The sequence below is a fragment of the Ptiloglossa arizonensis genome, chromosome 3 (genome assembly GCF_051014685.1).
Source record: "Ptiloglossa arizonensis isolate GNS036 chromosome 3, iyPtiAriz1_principal, whole genome shotgun sequence".
In the NCBI taxonomy this organism is placed as follows: Eukaryota; Metazoa; Arthropoda; class Insecta; order Hymenoptera; family Colletidae; genus Ptiloglossa; species Ptiloglossa arizonensis.
In genome coordinates, this window is record NC_135050.1 from 4,624,249 (window position 1) to 4,645,325 (window position 21,077).

The 21,077-nt window shown below is 31.5% G+C and overlaps 1 protein-coding gene across 6 annotated transcripts in view; it reads left to right on the top strand.

Annotated features, from left to right (window-relative positions):
• Positions 1-21,077, top strand: part of Ppa (F-box and leucine rich repeat protein partner of paired) — a 68,165-nt gene that overhangs the window by 22,082 nt on the left and 25,006 nt on the right. Inside the window, exon 2 of one of the 6 annotated variants that reach the window (XM_076305843.1) lies at positions 9,090-9,154. The exons of the other annotated variants lie outside the window; for them this stretch is intronic. Within the exon in view, the coding sequence (XP_076161958.1) occupies positions 9,090-9,145 (56 nt within the window). The 3' untranslated portion in view covers positions 9,146-9,154. Of the gene's footprint in view, positions 1-9,089; positions 9,155-21,077 lie in introns of those variants that run through there. 6 annotated transcript variants of the gene reach the window in all.

Below are 21,077 nucleotides of genomic sequence, written 5' to 3' on the forward strand. Positions count from 1 at the left end.
ATCCAGTTTTCGTCCCCAGTCACAATACGATGCAGAAATCCCTTCCATTTTTGCCTTTCAAACAACTGCTCACAAGCCAACAAACACCGTTCAACATCTTTCACCTCCAACTCGTACGGTACCCAATTTCCTTGCTTCTGAATCATTCCCATGGCTTTGAAGTGTTTTGAAATGGCTTGTTGAGTCACTCTCAATGATCGTGTCAATTCATCTTGAGTTTGACTGGAGTCTTGATCAAGTAATGCCTCCAATTCCGCATGTTTGAAAACCTTTTCTCTTCTAACGTTTTGCTGATCCCCAATGTCAAAGTCAACGTTCTCGAAACGTCGAAACTACTCACGACACGTTCTTTCACTGATAGAGGGCTCACCTTAAGTATTTGAGAATATTCGATGACCTTCAGCCGCAGATTTCTTTATATTGAAGCAGAAAATTAACATTTTCAATCGAGAATAACTTTACGACGCAGACACAAATCGATTAATGTTTCTATGGAGTTATGTTGATAGATGCTCAAATTTATTGTATGACATCTATGATCTATTTGTTTCCACCATCACTTACCGCTAAAGCCATCTATCGGAAAACGGTGGAAGTAAAGTTGTACACATGAGGCAGTAGCCTGAGTAAGGAATGGAGTTAAAACTATCACTTAGGTCTATATCTTAGCTATCAGGTGTCATTTGATAGTGTTTGAAAGAAGTAAGATTATGGAAAACTGACAAGATATCGACGACAAGCTGGTCGAACAGATCTAATCCCAGATCTCCAAGAATCTTATTTAATATTTAATTTTTATTTTTAGAAATACGTACTTATATATAAAATATTTACAAAGCTACAGTACAGAAACATATGCAGGAATATATACAAAAATATACATACAATATGCATAAAAATATACATAACATTTTCATTTAATTAATATTTAGTTATTTCCTATATTTTTGTGGGAATTAAATATTCGTATAATCGATGTATTGTCTGTAATAAATAAATGTTATACGCAATTACGTACACACCAAGTGTAATGAATATGTTAATGTAATATTTAAAAAGATTTTTCTATTTCACATTGCAAAAAGGAGATGGAGATGTATTAAAATTGTCCGCTTGATGAATGTTAAATTTTATAGAGGCCTAAAATACGTCTCCGGATTTGTTTGATATTTTATGATCGGTGTCAGGCAATATATCATAAAAGTAAGAGAACCATACTGATCTTAATATGCAAAGTAACCCTCAGCGGGATGACGGTAAACAGACTAATTGTTAACTCCGATTGTTAACGTTAATCCACCGAAAATATAATTATGAAAAACACTTGCGAGGAATCGTCGTCTTCGATCCGATGTTTGTTTTCTTCTCAATTTTTTCGTACCTATTTTGACCTGACAAAAACTTCTTCCTTCGCTATCAAGGTTTAATTAATGACCTCTTTTCACAGGTTAAACGTCAATCATAGCTTTTTCTTTAGTTCAATGTAAAACGTAAACAAAGGAAAATAGGAAGGAAAATATGAACACCGAATACAATCAGATATTTTTGAATCATCGAGCAGAACAATACCAGCTATTGAATATTGCAAGTTGTTGATTGGGATTTTACGAACTATCATATCCTTTAATCATATACTCGTATAATTAGACACCAACTTTCGGACGTTCTTTTAAAAACACTATTCGTATTTCACGTTTTGTATTTCTAAGTGTGACCAGTTTTATGAATAAGTGGAATTAAGTGATTGTGCAAGAGCGATCTGTGACTTAGTCTAATTCAGAATATAAAACAGGTATCAATATATCAGACAGGCAAGTGAATATTGATATTAAACATACTAAATGTATTAAATGTAAAACTTCGCTTTGGAAATCATCCAGTCGGTGGAAGAAAATTAGTATACCACAGGAAGCTAAGAAGTAGTCAGAAGTTTTGGACAAAGTGATTATTGTTGGTGATGTTTTGTGTAATACATGCTGTTTGAGAATTTATAAAAGGCACAACATCATGCAAGAACAGGAAAAGACAATACCAAGTACATCGCGTTATCAATTGTCTATCGAACAACCACTTGTTTAAGGACCGCAAACTCAAGAATCGTCATTTGTTACAACTTGGATTAAAATATCTTTTCCTGAATCTGATCTATCAGACTCTTCAAGAGAAGATCCATCATATCATTTGAATGTAAGTGACTATTTGGAAAGAGATATTGAATATGTTAAGATTCCATTTTTTAAAATTATTTCAACTTAAAAATACTGTTTTATCTATGGCTCGAAGAAAAATATTATTAATGTATCTCCTGCAATGCGGAAATAGTGTTTATTTCAAGATGCATATACAGTCGCCTCGGAAAATAAGTTGACACATCCTTGTTTATCTATTATTTTTCATCCAGTATGTCATTCAGCAAATTTAAAGCTCTTTTAAGGGAATTATTGCTAATAAGGGGATTTTACGATAGAGGAAATCGCTTTTAAAACGATAGTAGATGCAAGTTATAGTACATACTTAGTATCAAAATACCCTAATAGGTTTCTTTAAAATGGGCATTCGTTTTTGAGATATTTTAATTTAAAGTTTGATACGTACATAGTAAGTGAATTAACTTAAATCTTTTTAACGGGGAAAGTTTCGGGAATCCCGATTTCTCGTTACTATTTTTTTTTTTAATACAACTTTGAAATGCAAAAATATGTTTGATTTATTTTTGTCTTTAATGTCAATTCTATACGACATCAATATAAAAAATTGAAGTAAATAAATAGTAAAAGTAAGTAGTAAAATAGCAGTATATGTTGCATATATTTTTCTGTATTACATATTCGTATTAGTCATTACCAGGTAAATTCTATATTGGTTATTCGTATTGCCACTACCGATGCTAATTGTTTTCGAACATACTCTAAACAATTGTCAAAGTGACGGTAATATTGACATTAAATACAAAAATAAATCAAATATATGTTTGCATTTTAAAGTTGTACTAAAAAAAAAAAGAAAAAATATAGCAACGAGAGATCGGGATTCGATTCCGCCTCAAAAGCTTCATAGTCACTCGTTCTATCGATTTACCCAAAACTTGCTTTGATAAAATATTTTTTTTTTTTTTTTTTTTATTTACTATGCACGTATCAAATTTTAAATCAAAATATCTCGGAAACGAAGGCCTATTTTGAAGAAACCTATTAGAGTTTTTTGATACTAATTATATACTATAATTTGCACCTACTACCATTTTAAAAGCGATTTTCACTACCGTGAGGTCCCCTTGTAAGTTTTGCTAGCCCCCTTTTCATGTATATTATGTACTCTGGAGTACTTATAAATCTATTCTGCAGTTTGTCTAGCAGCTCGGTATAATTAAAGCTCCGTGCACTCAAACCATACAACACTGGATCTCGAAATTGCATTAAACAGTCTGATTCTGAACTCCCAGTTGTCCAATTTCGTTGCTACCATGGGTCTTTAAATGAAACCTAACGCAGTTGTTCTCTTTGTATACATGTGAGATGCCCTACGTTGAATGATTCTGTTGATGAAAAAGATACTCCTAAGTAGATATATTCTTTCGTAACTTCCAATTTTGTATTCTTATATTTCAGAGACTTTAGCTTTCCAGCTCTTTCTTTGTCGGGTAAATATTATTATCTTAGACTTATCAGTGTTAACTTTTAATTGGTTTTTATTGTAGAATTCTTCAAGGGTAAGCAGTTTATTTTGCATTTCGTTTATATTTTCTGCTGTTAACACAAAGTCGTCTGTGAAGTGTAAAATTTTCATATGTTTTATTATTTTCTGCTGGTCTTTATCAAAAAAATAATTCTTCTGTGTTAGAGATAAACAACGAAAATAGGGTTAGATCCCTTTATAAAACTTTTTGTGTCTTTTATTTCATTTTATTATTGTCAACCCTGACTTATATTAGGGCTCTGCTATAGAGGGTTCGTAGGATTCTAATTATTTTTTAACCGAGACTGGGTGTGTATAGCTTTTGCCATAGAATGTCGTGGCTGGCAGAATCGAATACCTGTGGAAGTTAATAAAAGCGGTAAATAATGTCCCTTTGGTTTGTGCCAGAGCAAGAATTCTTTTGTAATAAAATCTAATTTTAGTACAAAGGAGTTGTCTTCTGTCAAGCAATATTTCCAAAATTCATTTTGACTCTCCATGTGTATATTTTGTTTTCCACATCATTGGTTAACTATTTCTGCTAGTACTGAAGTAGAAATCTTTGTTATAGTATTAATCAGTGCAATCTTTCTATAGTTCTTCGGATACGTAGAGTCTTCTTTTTTATGTATCATAGAAAATATCGTTTTTATGATAACCAATTTACTTCTGTTATCGTTCCTTTTTCGACTATTTTATTAAAAACTTTAGCGATGTATTCTAGCCATTCAATGGGGAACATTTTGTACAATGAATTTTGAATGTCATTAATTCCAGGGATCTTATTTAGTGTGATGTGTTTCAAAATTCTCAGTACTTCCTGTAACGTGATTTCTGTATCCAAAGTGGGATGTCTGCAGTCGAGGAAACATGCACTATATCGACTGTATCGACTGTAAACGTGGTAGGTAAACCTTCTCCAGAAACTTCTACTTCTACTTCAGTACTTGTACTTCCAAATTTCTACCGTTATCGGAGATAGTATCAGTTTAGGTCTCGCGAATTTTCTGTACATCTTCCAGAAAGCTGCAGGATTCCGTGTCTATGATAAGTCTGCTTTTAATTGGGCTACGTACTCACACCTATTGCTCTTGACCTTGTTTACATACTCCCTCCATTATAAATTCTTCTCTGGTATTCTAGGATTACGGATTTGATCCAATTTCTTTTTTTTTCATCTGTTTTTCCAAGTAACTCGCAATCATTGTTATACATAATATTGGGTCTTAAATTTGTTCTTACCTTTTTTATCATTCCTGTGTTTATCGTGATTTGTTTGGTAGAGCTTGTTAGATAAGCATTTATTTCATTTACGGTATCCGGTAGAGTGGTTAGGATCTCCACATATACTGATAGTACTCAGCGACGACGTCCTCAGTCCATATAAGTTTAGTCACAGAAGAGTACACAGAGAGTTTCATAGGAAGGGACATATGATCAACAGAGGTATGATCACCCTGATCGGTAGGTGGTCCGAAAGATCCACACTTTCTACACAGAAGTCCCTTGTCCAAGAAAATGCAGCGTGATTTACCTATATTAAATCCATTATATTCTAGCTGCTACATCTAGTATAGATAAAATTACGTTTTTAAGCTGAGGGAGGTCACATTTTATGGATTTTTGTCACCATTTCAGGCGTAATTACCTCATTTGGTCACTGCGATGTTCGTCTTGAAAGCTCGTACGGCCTCGTTTAAACTCTGCCACCCAATATTTTATTGTTGTAAACGAAGGAGCAGAATCTAGCTCCGTTTTGATATCGGTTGGAGTGAGGAAACGAAAGTATTGTATCGCATAACGATAATCAATTTTTTCCATGTTTACAAATTCACTGAGAGAACTACCGTCATCTATATGTCAGGTCGGGTACTTTTGGGACTATCCTCGTAGTCCTGGTAATATGTGAGGTAATTTTGTTGCTTTGAAAGTCGGAATTAGTTCTCTGTCCCAAATTTGATCTAACTATTTGCAATATATTCTTTTCTCTGAGTTAATAATCCACGTTTGCAAGCTTGAAAAAAGGTTTCATGTAATGCCAAAATACTTATGGTCGTGATCTGAAAAGTCTGATTTTTGTTAACTAAGGATTATTGTCGAGGGTTATTGTTAAACAACTTAAAGTAGCTAGCATATCTTGATAATTTTTATTTTTACGTGGCTATTATAAGTACATACAAATGGTATTCACCTCGATAGACAAAAGGAAAAGCATATTAGCCTTAAACGTAAATAGTTTAGTTTCTTAATAAGTAAAATGTATTGGCTGTTAGCAAAAAGATCTAAAATAACAACAGAAAATGAGTTGTTAATTTATAAAGCAATAATAAAGCTAGTATGCACCTATAGAATGAAGCTTTGGGGAACTGTTTGCAATTCAAATGTAGAAATATTACATGGACAAATAATAAATGATAAATCATGAGATTTAGCACAAACTACACGAGTAGACTAGAAATTACGTACTAAATTTGCCCCATCGTTTTTTAAAAATTCAAATCTATAATATATAGAATAATTATCTTTTGTATAGATGGGGTGTTTTTCTCATCAAAAGCCTATACTTACCTCAAATTTACTTATAATCTGCTGGAAGAGATAGATTGATTGCAGATATACTTGGTTTCCATAACAAAAAAATATTATATAGGGTAAACGTTTGCAATATAGTATGGAACAGCACATAATATGGAATACCACAAAATTTCGGCAATTAGCTAAAGAAATCTATCGACAATCGTGTGAAGTCTTTCCCTTTAAACAATAGACTATAATATTGACAAATGAACGTGAACAACCTTTAACGAGAACGAAATGTATTTCTTTTTGTAGCGTGTACAAATTTTTCAAAGCCTAGTAGAATAGTTAAATATTTTAATCAAGGTAAGTTGAAAATTATTTCTGTTGCATGATTTATTATTATATATGTTTGTTCTTAACTGTTAAAAAATAATATACTTTTAAAGTTATTTTTTTTTCTGAATACATTTATTGTTTTCTTGTCAGACCACTATTACACGCAATACTATATGGAACACATGTTATATATACATATTAAACATGTTCTATATTGCGTGCATTTTCCGTAATAAGTTTATATAGTATTAAATTACATTTTTACTAAAAAAAAGTACCTAATTATCTTTTGTATAGATGGAAATCATCATTGAAGGAAAATATCGTGCAATAAGAAAAATATGATTTTGGCAGTTCGAGAAAAAAAGAAGAGATGTCAAGCTGTATCTAAAAAGTAATACCTAAAATTACTTTACATAAATATGTTTTAAATGATACTGTGTATTTTAATAAATGTTTCATTAGGTAGAAAACCTATATTGTTTGAATATTCAGAATTAAAGCTTGTTAAGAGTTTTATAGCAATGAACAAAAAAATTTTTGACCTGAAAGAAAAAATTTAATTATTGAGAATTACATATGAAGCATTAGAACCATGCGATATATTCAGTGCAAGAGCAAAAGAATCCCCCCCCCCCCCCTGGAGATTTACGTCTTTTTTAATCAATTTGAAAAAATGGAAAGGATACCTCATAAAATTTATAATGTAAATCAGACTGGAATTTAGTAACATAAGAGCTAAGAAAAATATCGCAACACTTACTTCGGCTAAAAGAGGAAAACTAATTACTATTGTGATTTGTATGGACGCAGTAAGTTTTTTTATTCTGTCACTAATAATTTGGTCAAGAAAAAATATGAAACAAGAATTAATGAATCGAGCACCAGTTGGTTCGATTGCGCCTAGTCACCCATCAGTTGGATACAAATTCATATTTTTACAATGTGGTTCGATCACTTTATTAAATACATTGATCCTACTGTAGTACTACCTTCTGTTAGTACTTGATAGATACAGTACCCATATCAGAAATATTGAGATTAATGGAAAATAATGTTTCTACATTTTGTCTACCTCTTTATTCTTTGCATAAATTGTAGCTGCTTGACGTGTCTCTTATAAAGCCTTTCAAAACATATTATAGTTCTGAAATTGAAGCATTCCTAAGAAATGTGCCTCATGAAGATAGAGATCAGAATAAAGTAACACTATTTAGAATTAAACTGTTGCTAAAATATTTAATACTATTTATTTCAAGGCTGCTACAATGAAAATTTCAGTGAATGATTTTAAAAAGACAGGCCTGTAATCCCCTCAATCATGAAATTTTCTACAGTTACGATTTTCCTATTGTCGCTAACAATGTAAATGGAGAACGTGCCCAATCTGCTATACCTGCATTTTAGCAACTTCAAATTTAAATAACGAGCCAATTTCTGAACCTAGTCGAATCGTCGAACCTGTTGATATCGTGCCCTTATCTGAATTCAATCTCTCAATTTCACAAGTAGTTCTAGTCGTAAATCAAGTTCTGCTTGTGTTTTAAGTTCCCTATTGTAAAAGAAAATAATTGGAAAAAGTTTGGATATCTTTAATAAAAGAAAAAGAAACTTCAATAGCAAAAACAATAATCTAAAAGAAAATTGGGTACAGAAGACAAGTTAAAAAGAAAGAGATCAATTTTTTCGTTGTAGAATTATCAGACGATGCGATTGTTAACGATAACGACGATGATATAAAATGTTTATTTTGCGGTGGAAACTATAAAAATTACAGTAATGGAAAAATATTGACACAATGTGTTAAAAAATGTTAAAAAATGCAAAATATTTGCTTATTTGTATTATCTGATTAAATAAAAGTTCGTTTTTTATAACAAATATAAAGTTTTTTTTAGTTTTCCTTATACATTTCTTAGATACTCCATACTGCAATATGTATCATTCTTCCCAACTGCCGATTTTCACTTCCTCCACTTTTTTTTACTATGATATAAAACCATTTGAATTTTTTCATCCTTAATTATTTATGTACGAAATTATTCGTCTTAACAATAAGCTTACAATGTATTCTTTATCATTATTACGAATTAATTTACATTCTAAAGTACTTTACTTCGTAGATACAGCATTACTTCAAAATAAGTTGGACCTGCTGACAGTCTGTTGCGTACAAGTGGATCGCAAATGGTTAATAATTAGGATCAAAATAAGATTCTTTTTTCGATTTAACTGTAACACAATAGGAATACTATTAATATTAATATATAGACTAAAATTAAGATTATAATAAACATTTTCCATTAAATCCGAACTATAATATTGTTCGAACTGCATATGGCGCTGTTGCGTTGTTCCGTGATGATCTTAATTTATCAAGATAAGGAAAAATAAGAATGATGTAACGATATACACAAATGTGATGTAAACAGAAAATATTCAAGAATTTCTCAAATAATGGGATAACGTGAATAAAGGGGGACCAGTAGCTTGTCAGAGGAAGTGTAAGAAAATGAGAAGAGTACAACTATACGTGTCATGAATTCCTTCTTTTACAGGTGACAGAGAAATGGGAAGCAAAGGTACCGATATCAGCGCAGATCCTTTTACTTAACAGGATTTGGAAAGAGAGATTAGGGAAATAAAATTACTGGTATCCATAAATGCATATATTCCGTTACTTTACAAGAACGCAGGAATAGTTTAGCATGCACAGGCAAAGACTTCTTTGTTTAAAGGTTGCGGAAATGGTCAATCCAATTCCTTACCTGGTTTGAGCGCTCTATCGTTTCGCTGCTACTTTTTTCAACCATGTATTGCAGCCACGTAGATAGGGATCTTTTCTTAACGGCTTTTACTAAATGATTACCAGAATATCATCGACACTTAGACCCAAGACGATCTACATATATTTGAGTCGTAGAGCTTTTTGACTTTGCGCATTATTCGACAATTTAAATGAAATTCCTAGGTTAGAAAACGCTGATCCGGCCCCCTTTTCCTACTAGGTGTTTGCATGAACTCAGTTTGTCGACGATTTTTGTTATTTCTCTGTAGTCCTATTTTCTTTAAAGAAGTAACAATACCGTCCGTATGATATTATTTTTGGGTCTACGGTGCACTTAATTTTCGTTGCATCTCTTCCGTAAAATGTTTATATCTCCCATTACTTCATGATACTTTTACAAATGTTTCCAAGAACATATTTTTATAATTACCAATATTACGAAAATACAAAAAGAAAAAGATTGATTTTTTTTAGACGCCAGATCAGAATGCACTCGAACATTACTAAAATTATTTTCGTAAAATTATTGAACCGTCTTTAAAGTAATTAGCAAGAAACTCAGCGGGCAGATGAATTGCAATTTGAAATCAAGCAAATCCAAAATACCATATAATCATTGCTACAATATATGGGAATAGCAATCAACAACGCACTCTTCCACTTCGCATCCATATGAGTGTGCAAGTATGGCTTCCAATACGGTTTTACTTTTGTCAATTAATACATATACAAAACATTTTAAACTGTTTAAATGTCGTAAATGGAGTTTCGTTTTCATTAAAATGACATTAATTGGTTCCATCGATCAGGTATTTTTAAAAATCAATATTATATGATGGTATTACAACTTCAAATTCAAAATCTTCGCTGTGATTTACGTGGTCGGTATAATAATCATGTGTTTTACGCTTCATTTGATGTGTTCCACGTGTGTATAAGCATAGATCTTTGTATCTTAATCTTGGTAAAAATTCTAATTCGGTAACTTCTGTATGTTGAAATTGTGTTCGCTTCATATTCATGTTTTCCGATTGAATCAGTTGTAAAAAATGATTAATTTTGTTCGAAGATTGCAAAATTCTATTTGTAATTGAATGACCAAAGACAGATGTGATGTAAATTTTGTAGATTTACACCTGCTTCGAAGACTTAATTGGAGACGGTTCGATTGGTACAGGTGAAATGGGACCATTCCCCATTACCTGGAGCTTAAGGAACAGTGACCAGGGAATGAAACCACAAGAACTACCCCTTGGCCCGTTTAACTACCACTGACCACCGTAGTACCGTTTAAGCCACGATGAGGCTGTCACTCGAGCCAGTACTTTCAGTTGTTATCTTGCAATTCATGAGTCAGTGTTGGGATACTACCGAATAGACGATGACGTCCAGAGGAGCCAAGCAGATAAGCTAAATCCCAAGCTGAAGGAGTGGGGGAAAGCAAAACTACAATACAATAGAAACACCCGTTACGTTCCCACATTCCACCTCATGGTGTGAGGCAGTGAAGGTCGACCCGCCTAGCTGCCTTCCTCCACTCCTTCGGCTTGGGATTTAGCTTATCTGCCTGGCTACCCTGGTGATGTCACCGGCGTTCGGGTTACCTCGGGTTTCGAAATGGTAGGGGCTCTTTAGCAACCGACACAAACACATCGTACAAGTAACATAACCATATTTTTCTTGACGTTTTAGAACTGTAGTAAAGAAATATAGTAACTGTTACTTCAAATCATACATCTAACGATTTAGACGATTTTTATTTGTAAATCGTAAAACTTGGAGTGAATGAGTAAAACACACATTTAGGCATATAATTTAATGCTTCTTTATTTAGTACATAACAAAAATTAAACAAAACCTTCAGTAATTATCAATGTAACAAACAAAATTTGTCGTTACGTGTGAAACTGTCCTGTTAGTAAAAATCTTACAGAACATATTTTTGTTATAATTAATGTATTTATAGCTTACGTTAATATTTTGAAGCTTACCTTCGTGCATTTACAACACACTGTAATCGCCGAGGCATAGATTTAACCAAATTTTAATAATTATTTAAAATTCTCACATCTTCAGCATTCTGTTTTATATTATTTTTTAATATGTTTAGATAGCTCCATTTGTAAATTATGTTGTCAATAAGTACTAAATTTTCAACACCGGATGCCAACATACAGACCCACATCATTTGTAATCCGCCGCCAAATTTAACCGTTGGCCAAAGATGTTTAACATCCGTTTCTATATTCAGTTTTCGCCACACAATTTTTCTCCCATTTGTACCAAAAATATTGAATTTTGACACATCCGTAAAGATTATGGCCTTCCAGAAATTAAAATACGCTATATAGTTCGCTATTCGTCGCGACAGTTACAGACACATGTGGACTGACTGACGAAGAAGGTAGCGAGGTAGAGAGAGATAGTGAGAAACACGCGGGAGGCAGAGCCGCATTGGCGTAAATGCAATATTACTATTATACAATTGTTATATCTAATACAGGACAATTTTTGCTAGTTTTTACAATAGGCTAGGAAAGCATTGGTTATATAATTACCAGTAGAAGTAAGGAAAATTCTTTTCAGACAAACGTTAATCAGTTTCTGGTCCGTTTTTAATTTAATTTAATTTAATTTAAATATTATAATAGCTTTCATGTGTTGATGTACGGATAAAATGTATCCATTGCTTTCTTAAAAAGATGTATACTTTTCTTTAAGAAAAAACTTAATTTTCTCATTTTTATTATTCTGTTCGCCCTGTATTTTTTATATGCGATAATAGCAATGTTCAATTTTAATACCTTTGGAAATACCATTGTTCTCTTGGGACACATGGCTTAATACTCTTTTGTGGAAAATTACTAGAGTTAAGTTGGATAGTGTTGTAAAAAATATTTGCTTTTATTAAGGAAAATTAATTATGATTTAAAATCATCTTTATTACTCCAGCTATAGAAAAACTGTTAATATTACATAATATTCTTTTTTATATTACATGACTCTTATAGGATTAAACAAACGTTTTATGTATTAAATATAAGCATAAACGAAACCTCAGTAGTTTAGAGTCCCCAAGCTTTATATTTATATACATATTGAGATAGGAACGCAATTGAAATCTATTCCTACTACTATGATAGAGTGCGTGGCTAAGGTTCAGAACGTGCGGCTCAGGTGGGAATGGACGGTCGAAACCCTCTTTACCCCTGTGTCGTCCCGCGAGACTTCAAGTTAGCGGAAGGCTATACTTCTCTGCAAACTCGGGTCTCTTCTTTTTGTTCACCAACGTTATCAGTGGTTTTTTCGGACAACTCTACCGTGGTAATTGTTTCGTTTTAGAACTTTTCAAATTGTAGATTCGCTCACCGTAATATTCAAATATTACAACAAACAAAGTTATATTCTCATAGTTTCCATGCATTGTTAAAAAAAAAAGAAGATCGGGGATTCATTAATTTTACAATGTTACCAACAGTGTATGATTTTTACTAACTTGACTGGTCAATTTCATACGTAACAACAATTTTCGTTTGTTATAGTAACGATTACTGAAAATTTTATTCTACTTTTGTAATACATATGTAAATAAAGAAGCATTAAACTATGTGCCTATATATGTATTTTGGTCATTTGTTACCAAAATTTCAAGACAAAATTATTCACTCATTTTATATTAACTAATTATTATTCTAAGGAAATTAATAATTAGTGGATTAATCCTTCTGTTTTATAACTCTTACAATTTATTTTGGCATAGATCCCACTATTAGTTTTAAATAATTGTCTAGGAACATATGTATAATTTTGAGTTAGACGGCTATTATAACGAGTACTTGAAAGATTAGCAATATTTCAAGCGATTTAGCGAAAACATTTACATTCAATTACTCTGTCAGATTCAGTACTTTGTAACAATTTTTCTGAACAATGGTTTTTAACTGTTTCAAGAACTGGAATCGATATTATAATTCTTTTCAGTTACTACATAATTGCATGCAAAATGAATTGTATGTGTACATTATTAACTTAAGATTATAGGGGGTTTCTACTTTGCCGTTTAAAAAAATGGGGTAATTTTTAAATAGTGAAATAAATAAAAACTACTTGATACAAATATTTGAAACGTCAACTACTAATTTGTTTAAATTTCAATAATACAAATTAATTTTCACTACATTTTGAAATAAATATTATATTAATTATTACTTGTTAAAGAAGTGAAAACAAATTTTGAAACAAAAAGTAGGAACAGATTCTTATATAAAATAAATGTAGTAATAATTGGTACTAGAATCAAACAAAATTTTTATAATTGGCAGTGTTTTGAAATAAAATATTCAATTCACCTTATAAAAATGGAGTGCAAAAATTAATTAGAAAAAACTTCTGGCGATATCAAATTGATTTTAGAGCAGGCGATAAAGAGACATATATGCAGTTAAAATTTCATAATGTTTTAATAGTTTTCGGTATATTGATAATGTTATCTCAAAAGTTTCCAGTAAAGTGTTTTCTCAGTCTATTTATATCTTTATTTGATATATTTTATGTAATTAAAAAAATATAGGTTCAGGTATACTTTGAATATGAACAAACTAATAGAAAACAATATATGGAATTTTAAAAAGGTATTCTCAGTAATTCTTCTATGCGGGTTATCAAACTGACATGTGATTAGTCGGTAAAGTATTATCAAATATGCAGTATGTTGATTAATATGAGAGATTAAATTCAAATAATTAGAAAAGAATTATAGAATATATATTCGAACATAGTCATATTTTTTAAAATATTCCAATATTGAAATTTCGCACTGACTAAATGTTTCTCAACTTAATGTGCCTTGAACAATAAGGTATACTGAAAAGATTTAAAGCAATAAGCTGATATGCAAATATGCGTCTAAATTAATAGGAGACAAGGGTTTATACCAGTTCTCCGTCTCGCCTCGTACTTCGTCAATTTTATGAATTTTTTAAAAAAATTAGAATGTACATATTCTTAAATGTACGTATTGTCAAAAATGTCAATTTTACGAATTTTCAAATGAAATGTAAACTGTATATTCCTAAATGTACCTACATACTGTTAGAAAATGCAAAAAAAAATTATTTTTCTCACCTAACAAAGTAGAAAACCCCTTTATTAGTACAATATATGATAATCGATTTGTCAACGTACTTACATAGATTTTATTTAGAAATCCTTTCTTCAAATTACACGTCTTCTTGCCAGCTCTGTGATATATATACATATGTACACATGTACATGTATCGTGAAGTGAAAAATGATATTAGGAAGCTATCATGTTATTAAATTTTGGGAAAAAATTCGTTCATTCACAAGAGGAAGTGATGTGATAAAATTTAGTTGCTTATTCACAATCAGCTACAGAATACAATTCATAGTGACGTAATAAAATAATATTTTTGAGTTATATTTTAAAAATGATAATCAATTTCTAAAAGCACATTAACATACCTACCAATTTTATTAAAAATATATACGACATGCTACACAATTATTCATCCTTTTTAAATATAAATCAAGTAGCGTATACACAAGAATTGCAAATAAAAAAATATTATGAACGTGTGTTATTATTTTGTTTAAAATATTTATGTGTTATTTACTATCCGAGCACATGTACGATTTATAACACACGTTAATAATGTAAAAAATACATAGGAAACATAATTGTAAATCAAACTTTGGCCATATGTAAGTAGAACTGCAGAGTTTACAGGTTTATTTTAAGAAACGTCGTGTATAACTCATTCAACGAGATTTGAATCTGCGCGCAAAATAGACGTCTATAAGAACCGTATATAATACTTACTTTATTGATTATGGTACGCCGTTACAAGCACAAAGCGCAAGGGTTACGTATGGTACAGTAGAAAAAATTCCTTTGAAATTTCAACATGAACCAATTTAAAAAGTACAGCAAGGAATATTCAGCAGAAAAAGTGAAACCGGAAGCGAATTCAATATGGATATAGATTGATTTTTGTTAAATTTTTGTTTAATTGTAAAATCAACTGTGGTACAAATTCTTTTACAAATTAATGTTTATTAAAAAATTTCTTCAGAAATAATTAATAGTACAACATTAAGTGGAATTATAAAATGAAGTATTTCGGTGTATTTAATTATCAATATGAGCAAGAAAAACAAGAGTTTATCTAATAAAATTAGTCATAAAACTGAACATTATTTTGTATCGATTCTTTTGAATAATTAATTTAACATAAATAATTACAAATATTTTCCAAGTTGTTAGTAAGTTTTGCACATGAAATAATCTCAAATAAAAATTTTTTTCAATAATGTTTTGTATCAATTTGTTAATACATATAAGACTCCAAACTTAAGAATCCCCAGCTTAGGTCCCTTAGGCGACCATGATAGGTACAGATAGCTTACTTACTCATCTATCTTTTATTTATTTGTAAATTGCTCTTCATAAGAAATGGTTCAAAATCTTCATTTCATACGTATGTACATACAGGTTTAAATTATAGGAGTTATCGTATTAAAGTAAACGCCACGCGGTTGGCTCATCAAGGTCATTATGCCCTCCGGCGAAAACTTTAAATTTTACTTCCTCCACTTCGGAGGAAACCTTCGCAGATTTTTGATTGCTAATAACACTTTTTTGTTTGTCTTTTTACTTTCATATTTACTTTCTTATTAACTGATCAAAATTATTTCTGTCACATATATTAATTGTTTCAATACGTAATCACTTATTAATCTGTGGTAGGATTTAAACAATTTAAAGACAAAAATTCACAAATTATGTACGGCGCTCGATTTAAATATCAATTATAATTTTTCTAAAGAAATGAGTTCCAATTTCTTCAAATTTTATCTTAATTATTCACAACGAAAAGTAAAAAATAAATTTTGCGCAACTTTATATTGATCATAGTATATGCCAACGTTTATTTTTTTATTTTTAAATATTTTCACTGTTCGAATGCGAATACAGTTCTTATTTTTTATTTATTTTCTTTATTCCCGTTCTTACTATCTTAATTATTAAAAAAATTTAATAATTTCAATATTAATTATTCATTTAGTTGCATCGAACTTCCATACAAAAGTAATTCTTTCTACCGGTCTCACTTTTAAAACTATAAATATTTTAAATAGATCAGCTTTCTCTCAGATTTGAAATAAAGGCGGCGTGTCTATTAAGCAGCACTCTTTGTCTAAACCAAGCATTCGGGTGGAGTAAACATCGAGCGAATTATGAGTGAATGATGAGCGGATGCGGAACGCGGAAACGAAATATGTACATAGATAGCGGTATAAGCAGAGATGGTTTATCCCTGAATGGCTTAAACAGGCTAGTCGCGTGGCGATTACTATAGATTCTGTACCAAACTGCGTCTCTGTATCCTAGTTACGACGAACGATGGTGGGGATAACGTTTGACTGTCATTGTCAGAAGTGGATGTTGGAGAATGATGTTCTAAATGATTTTGTTTATGATCCCAAAACTTCATCAATTAGTTACAATTTCAGTCTAAAACTAAAAATAAGTATTCTTATTTTTATTTCTATTTCTCAAATACTATTCAAATCATCGTGAGAAAGTGTCAAAATAAATTTTGGCTTATTACAAACTTTTTTATTACTTTCGCATCTTGAAAGGTCCTCATTTGTAAAAGTTAAAGTTCATATTTTCAAGATTTGCTTTATCGCCTATTAATGCTGACGAACAAATCATACACTGTAATTTTTTAAGTAAGACAACCGCAACGAAATCACATACATATTAGAAATAGCAGTTTCGAACGTTTATTAAAATACACGTGTACTGTCTATTAAGGAATTAAATAACTGTGTTTTTAATAGACATGTCCACGGATTGTAAATGTACATGTACGCGGATATTTAAGTGTGCATACGCGTGTGTACGCACATATTTTAGTATATTTATGTCCTGATTAATTAACATAAACGTGCTAATTATAAATATGTAAATATGTTATGTGTAATACAAAATATACGTGTAATATAAAATACACACATAATACAAAATACACGTGTAATATAGAAATAGCTGGGTACCTTGTGTATTAAGAATTACACGAGGTAAATTCGGAGTCGATAATTACACGTATACACGTGTATTTAAATACGCGTGAAATAGGGATCTCCAATACATATATGTGTGTAACGACTTAAATTGAAGATTGTAAAAGCTGAGATTGCATTACGTAATCATATTCTTGTAATTTATTATTATCAAATAAATAATTATAATTGTCTTCGTCGTTAATTAAATTTACATTTTCATAAGTATTTTATCTTTGAAAACAACTGGTTTTTGAGAGTTAAAAACATATTTTAGAATATTAATTTCACTTAACTTTTGGATAGCGAATCATTTTAACCTGCGACTGAAATGTAATTAAATACAAAATTTAATTAGGAATGCACTATGGAATACGAGACTTCAATGTTTATAAGAAATTTGTGGAGTTTATGAATTTATAATAAATATTTAAAATGTATAACAGAATTATAAAAAGTTTATTAAAGAATTCTAAATTTACGATGAATTTTTAATTATTTTAACCCTTTTGCTACTACCGATGACTTTAGTGGTCCATCTTAAAATACGGTAAAACGCACACTGTCGGAACTGCACGGAACTTTTTAAAGAGCGAGGGTAGCAAATTTGTTCCTGGTATCGATCTTTCGTATCTGAGGTTCAGACCCAGCCACGTGTGTACCGTCCAATGAGGAGAGGGAATGAGATACACCAAGAGTGAGTGCGACTCGTGTTACAGTACTCGATCACTGAACTTCAAAGCGATGCCGCACGTGTATCGATATGATAACACTTATGCAAATTAGTAATACTAATACGCATTAACAACATTTATATTTCTCATTATATTTTTGTGAAAGTATTATCGATTAATTATTGGTGCGATTTTTTCGATAAAATTGAGCCAAACTAGGTTGTATTTGAGCGCAAAAGTAAAAAAGAAAAAAAAGAGAAGAAATAAGGTGACAAAAAAGGAAAAAGAAACTTTCGTTTAATCCTTGGGCACTGTTCGAGTCAATTTAACCTGAAATCAAACTTTGGCGTTAACTAATTTCTTAACCACATATTCGATTTACGTGCAATTTACTTATTACTTGAATCAGCACTACTTGAAGAATATCTCAAACAAAACAAAATCGATTAAATATTGTTTTGTACGAGATAGCTATGTTTGTTACACAGGTAATATTCGGATCAAATTAGAGTCGAATCAGAATGTTTTATCTGTTTTTTGAAACAATAAAAATTTATTTTTAATTAGATATATTGCTTATTTCATTTCTTAAGAAATTTATACCAGCTAGTTACAATTCAAGCACAAAACGTTCGGAGACAGATCAAAGCTATAGCAGCAGTGTTGTCGAGATTTTAAGATTATCGATATTTTTTTAAACGATATCCTATAATTATTTTTCCTTATCCTTATAGAATACAAAGAAAAAAGCGATTGTACGACTGTAATAACCATACCGTTTCTAGTATTCTTTCTTGAGGTATTTCAACACTAAACATTCACGTGGCAGAATTAAATAGAATGTTTAGTGGCTCTTGGATTGGTCGACGGTGGACTGTGGACCATCTCGTTTTCCTGACATTACTCTAAGAGATTTTTATTTTTAAATTAAAAAATATTGTTCACCACGAAAAATTCACAATCCGAACGATATAAAAGAAATAATTGTAGCTGTAGAAATAATTCCCGTATAAATTTATATCTGTGTTTATAACGTCAATTTTCATGATTGTCGCACAAGTATTTACAAGACCGAATGCTCTAAAGCAAACCTGCACAACTTAACCGCTAAAGCTTAGAGAGCTTCTCTCACTTCGTCTCCATCATTTTGATACGAAGTCGTTATCTGTTGACACGAGTGCATTATAATTAATATCCATTCTTTTTTATTTGTTTTTCAGGAGATGCGTAGGAAACGCGAACGTGGTAGTATATAATGGTGGGAAATGGGTTGAGCGACGTAGCGTTGATCTCTGTCTAAACTGTAGGAAACAAAACGATGTATTTACAAGATTCCTTTTGGGAATAGGATTGCTCTAAAATAGATTATTTCTACGTAAAAAGAACACACGTACAATATTAATTGTATTTATTTTTTAAATATACATTTGTTACTCTGGTTGTGTAATCAAAGGATTGTACATAATCATCAGCAAATGTAAATAGTCGTCAAATTAGTTGGTGTATTTATAAAATATTGATTATTTCCGAAACCTTTTTTCCTTTTGATCAACGATGGTATAAAATTTTCAATTATATCTAGCAAAGGTACAATATTTTTCTTAAGAGCGAGCTTTGGAACAAAAATTTCGACTAAAATGGAATCCCCTGTACTGCTCGATAAGAGATGCCTGTATTCTGTTCAGCGTCACTGTGCGCTCAGATCTATAGTTCTACTTTGTATCAATTAATACAATAGTAATTGTCATTTGAACTGGCCCGTCAGGGGAAGAGTAAATTTTCTCTATCTAGACTCATCGATCGATCGACGTTTCATTTCCCTAATTCCTTATTTTAGACAAAGAACGCAAGTCGGTAGACTCACCTTTGTTTGAAATGTGAAGGAAAGGTGATCCATTAATACTTTTAATCCCTCGTTTACAAGCTGTATACCTCGTACGGGCTACAATTTTTTCACATGTGGCCGAGATCCATACTGTTCATTACTGGAAAGTTGATGAACGGAAGGTTTACGGGCCTATTGGTCACATTTGAATGACCCACTTCTTTACACACACATTTTTGGCTATTGGAAATTATTGACTAAAGCACCTATTATATAACACTGGACAGTTGACACCCAAGACGGTACAAGAACAGGAGAAGTAAACCGATCGCTTCGTTTATTCCCACTTTTGACGATCCCAAAACGTGTAGTTACGCAGACCCCAACTAGTAGATGTGAACAATTCGACCAATGCGTGTGACTCTACTTTATATATCCGTGCGTGTAGGCTGATTTACTTCACGTCTTATCAAGAGCCTAAAGTACGGGGCTATAGGAACCTCAATGGTGGGATTAGGTGAGATAAATCCTCTCGTTCCTGTGCTATCACGCTAATCGTTTTTCCAGCAACGCATAGTAGGTACATCGTATAGGCTCTTGTTTCTTCACAAACGGTCGGGCTCTATACGTCGTATGGACACATAATGTACTAAATTATGTGTATAAAATATAAAATTTACCTGCTTCGGAAGAATATCTGTCAGAAGGCACGCAAGTGAAAATGCCAGAATGCTTAGAAACTAATTTCAGTGAGGAATATTCGGAAGATCTTCTAAGGAAAATTAATGATAAATTTTCTTGTGTAAAGGCCACAATGAAACGTAGGTGGGCAAGAAACAATGTATTTTCATTATAAAGAGTCACGAGTGACTTGAAAGCATATTAAAACTGTCTAGAACAACGGGTTGGAGCAGCCATCGAAGACATTTGGAGGATCGAGCAAGCGAAGCAAAATGCAGAGAATAGAAGAATTACGAAGCACTATAGGAAGGGACGAACTAATTTTTGCTACTTGAAGTTACAAGTCAGTGGAACGAGGAAGGCTTCTAAAATACTTAAGTAAATTACCAGTTCCCCACAGCGAGTACTGTTTCTAGAAAACAGTACGGAATTATCAAACAAATTAATAAGAAAATATACCCGTGTTATTTAATATTATAAAAGGTGA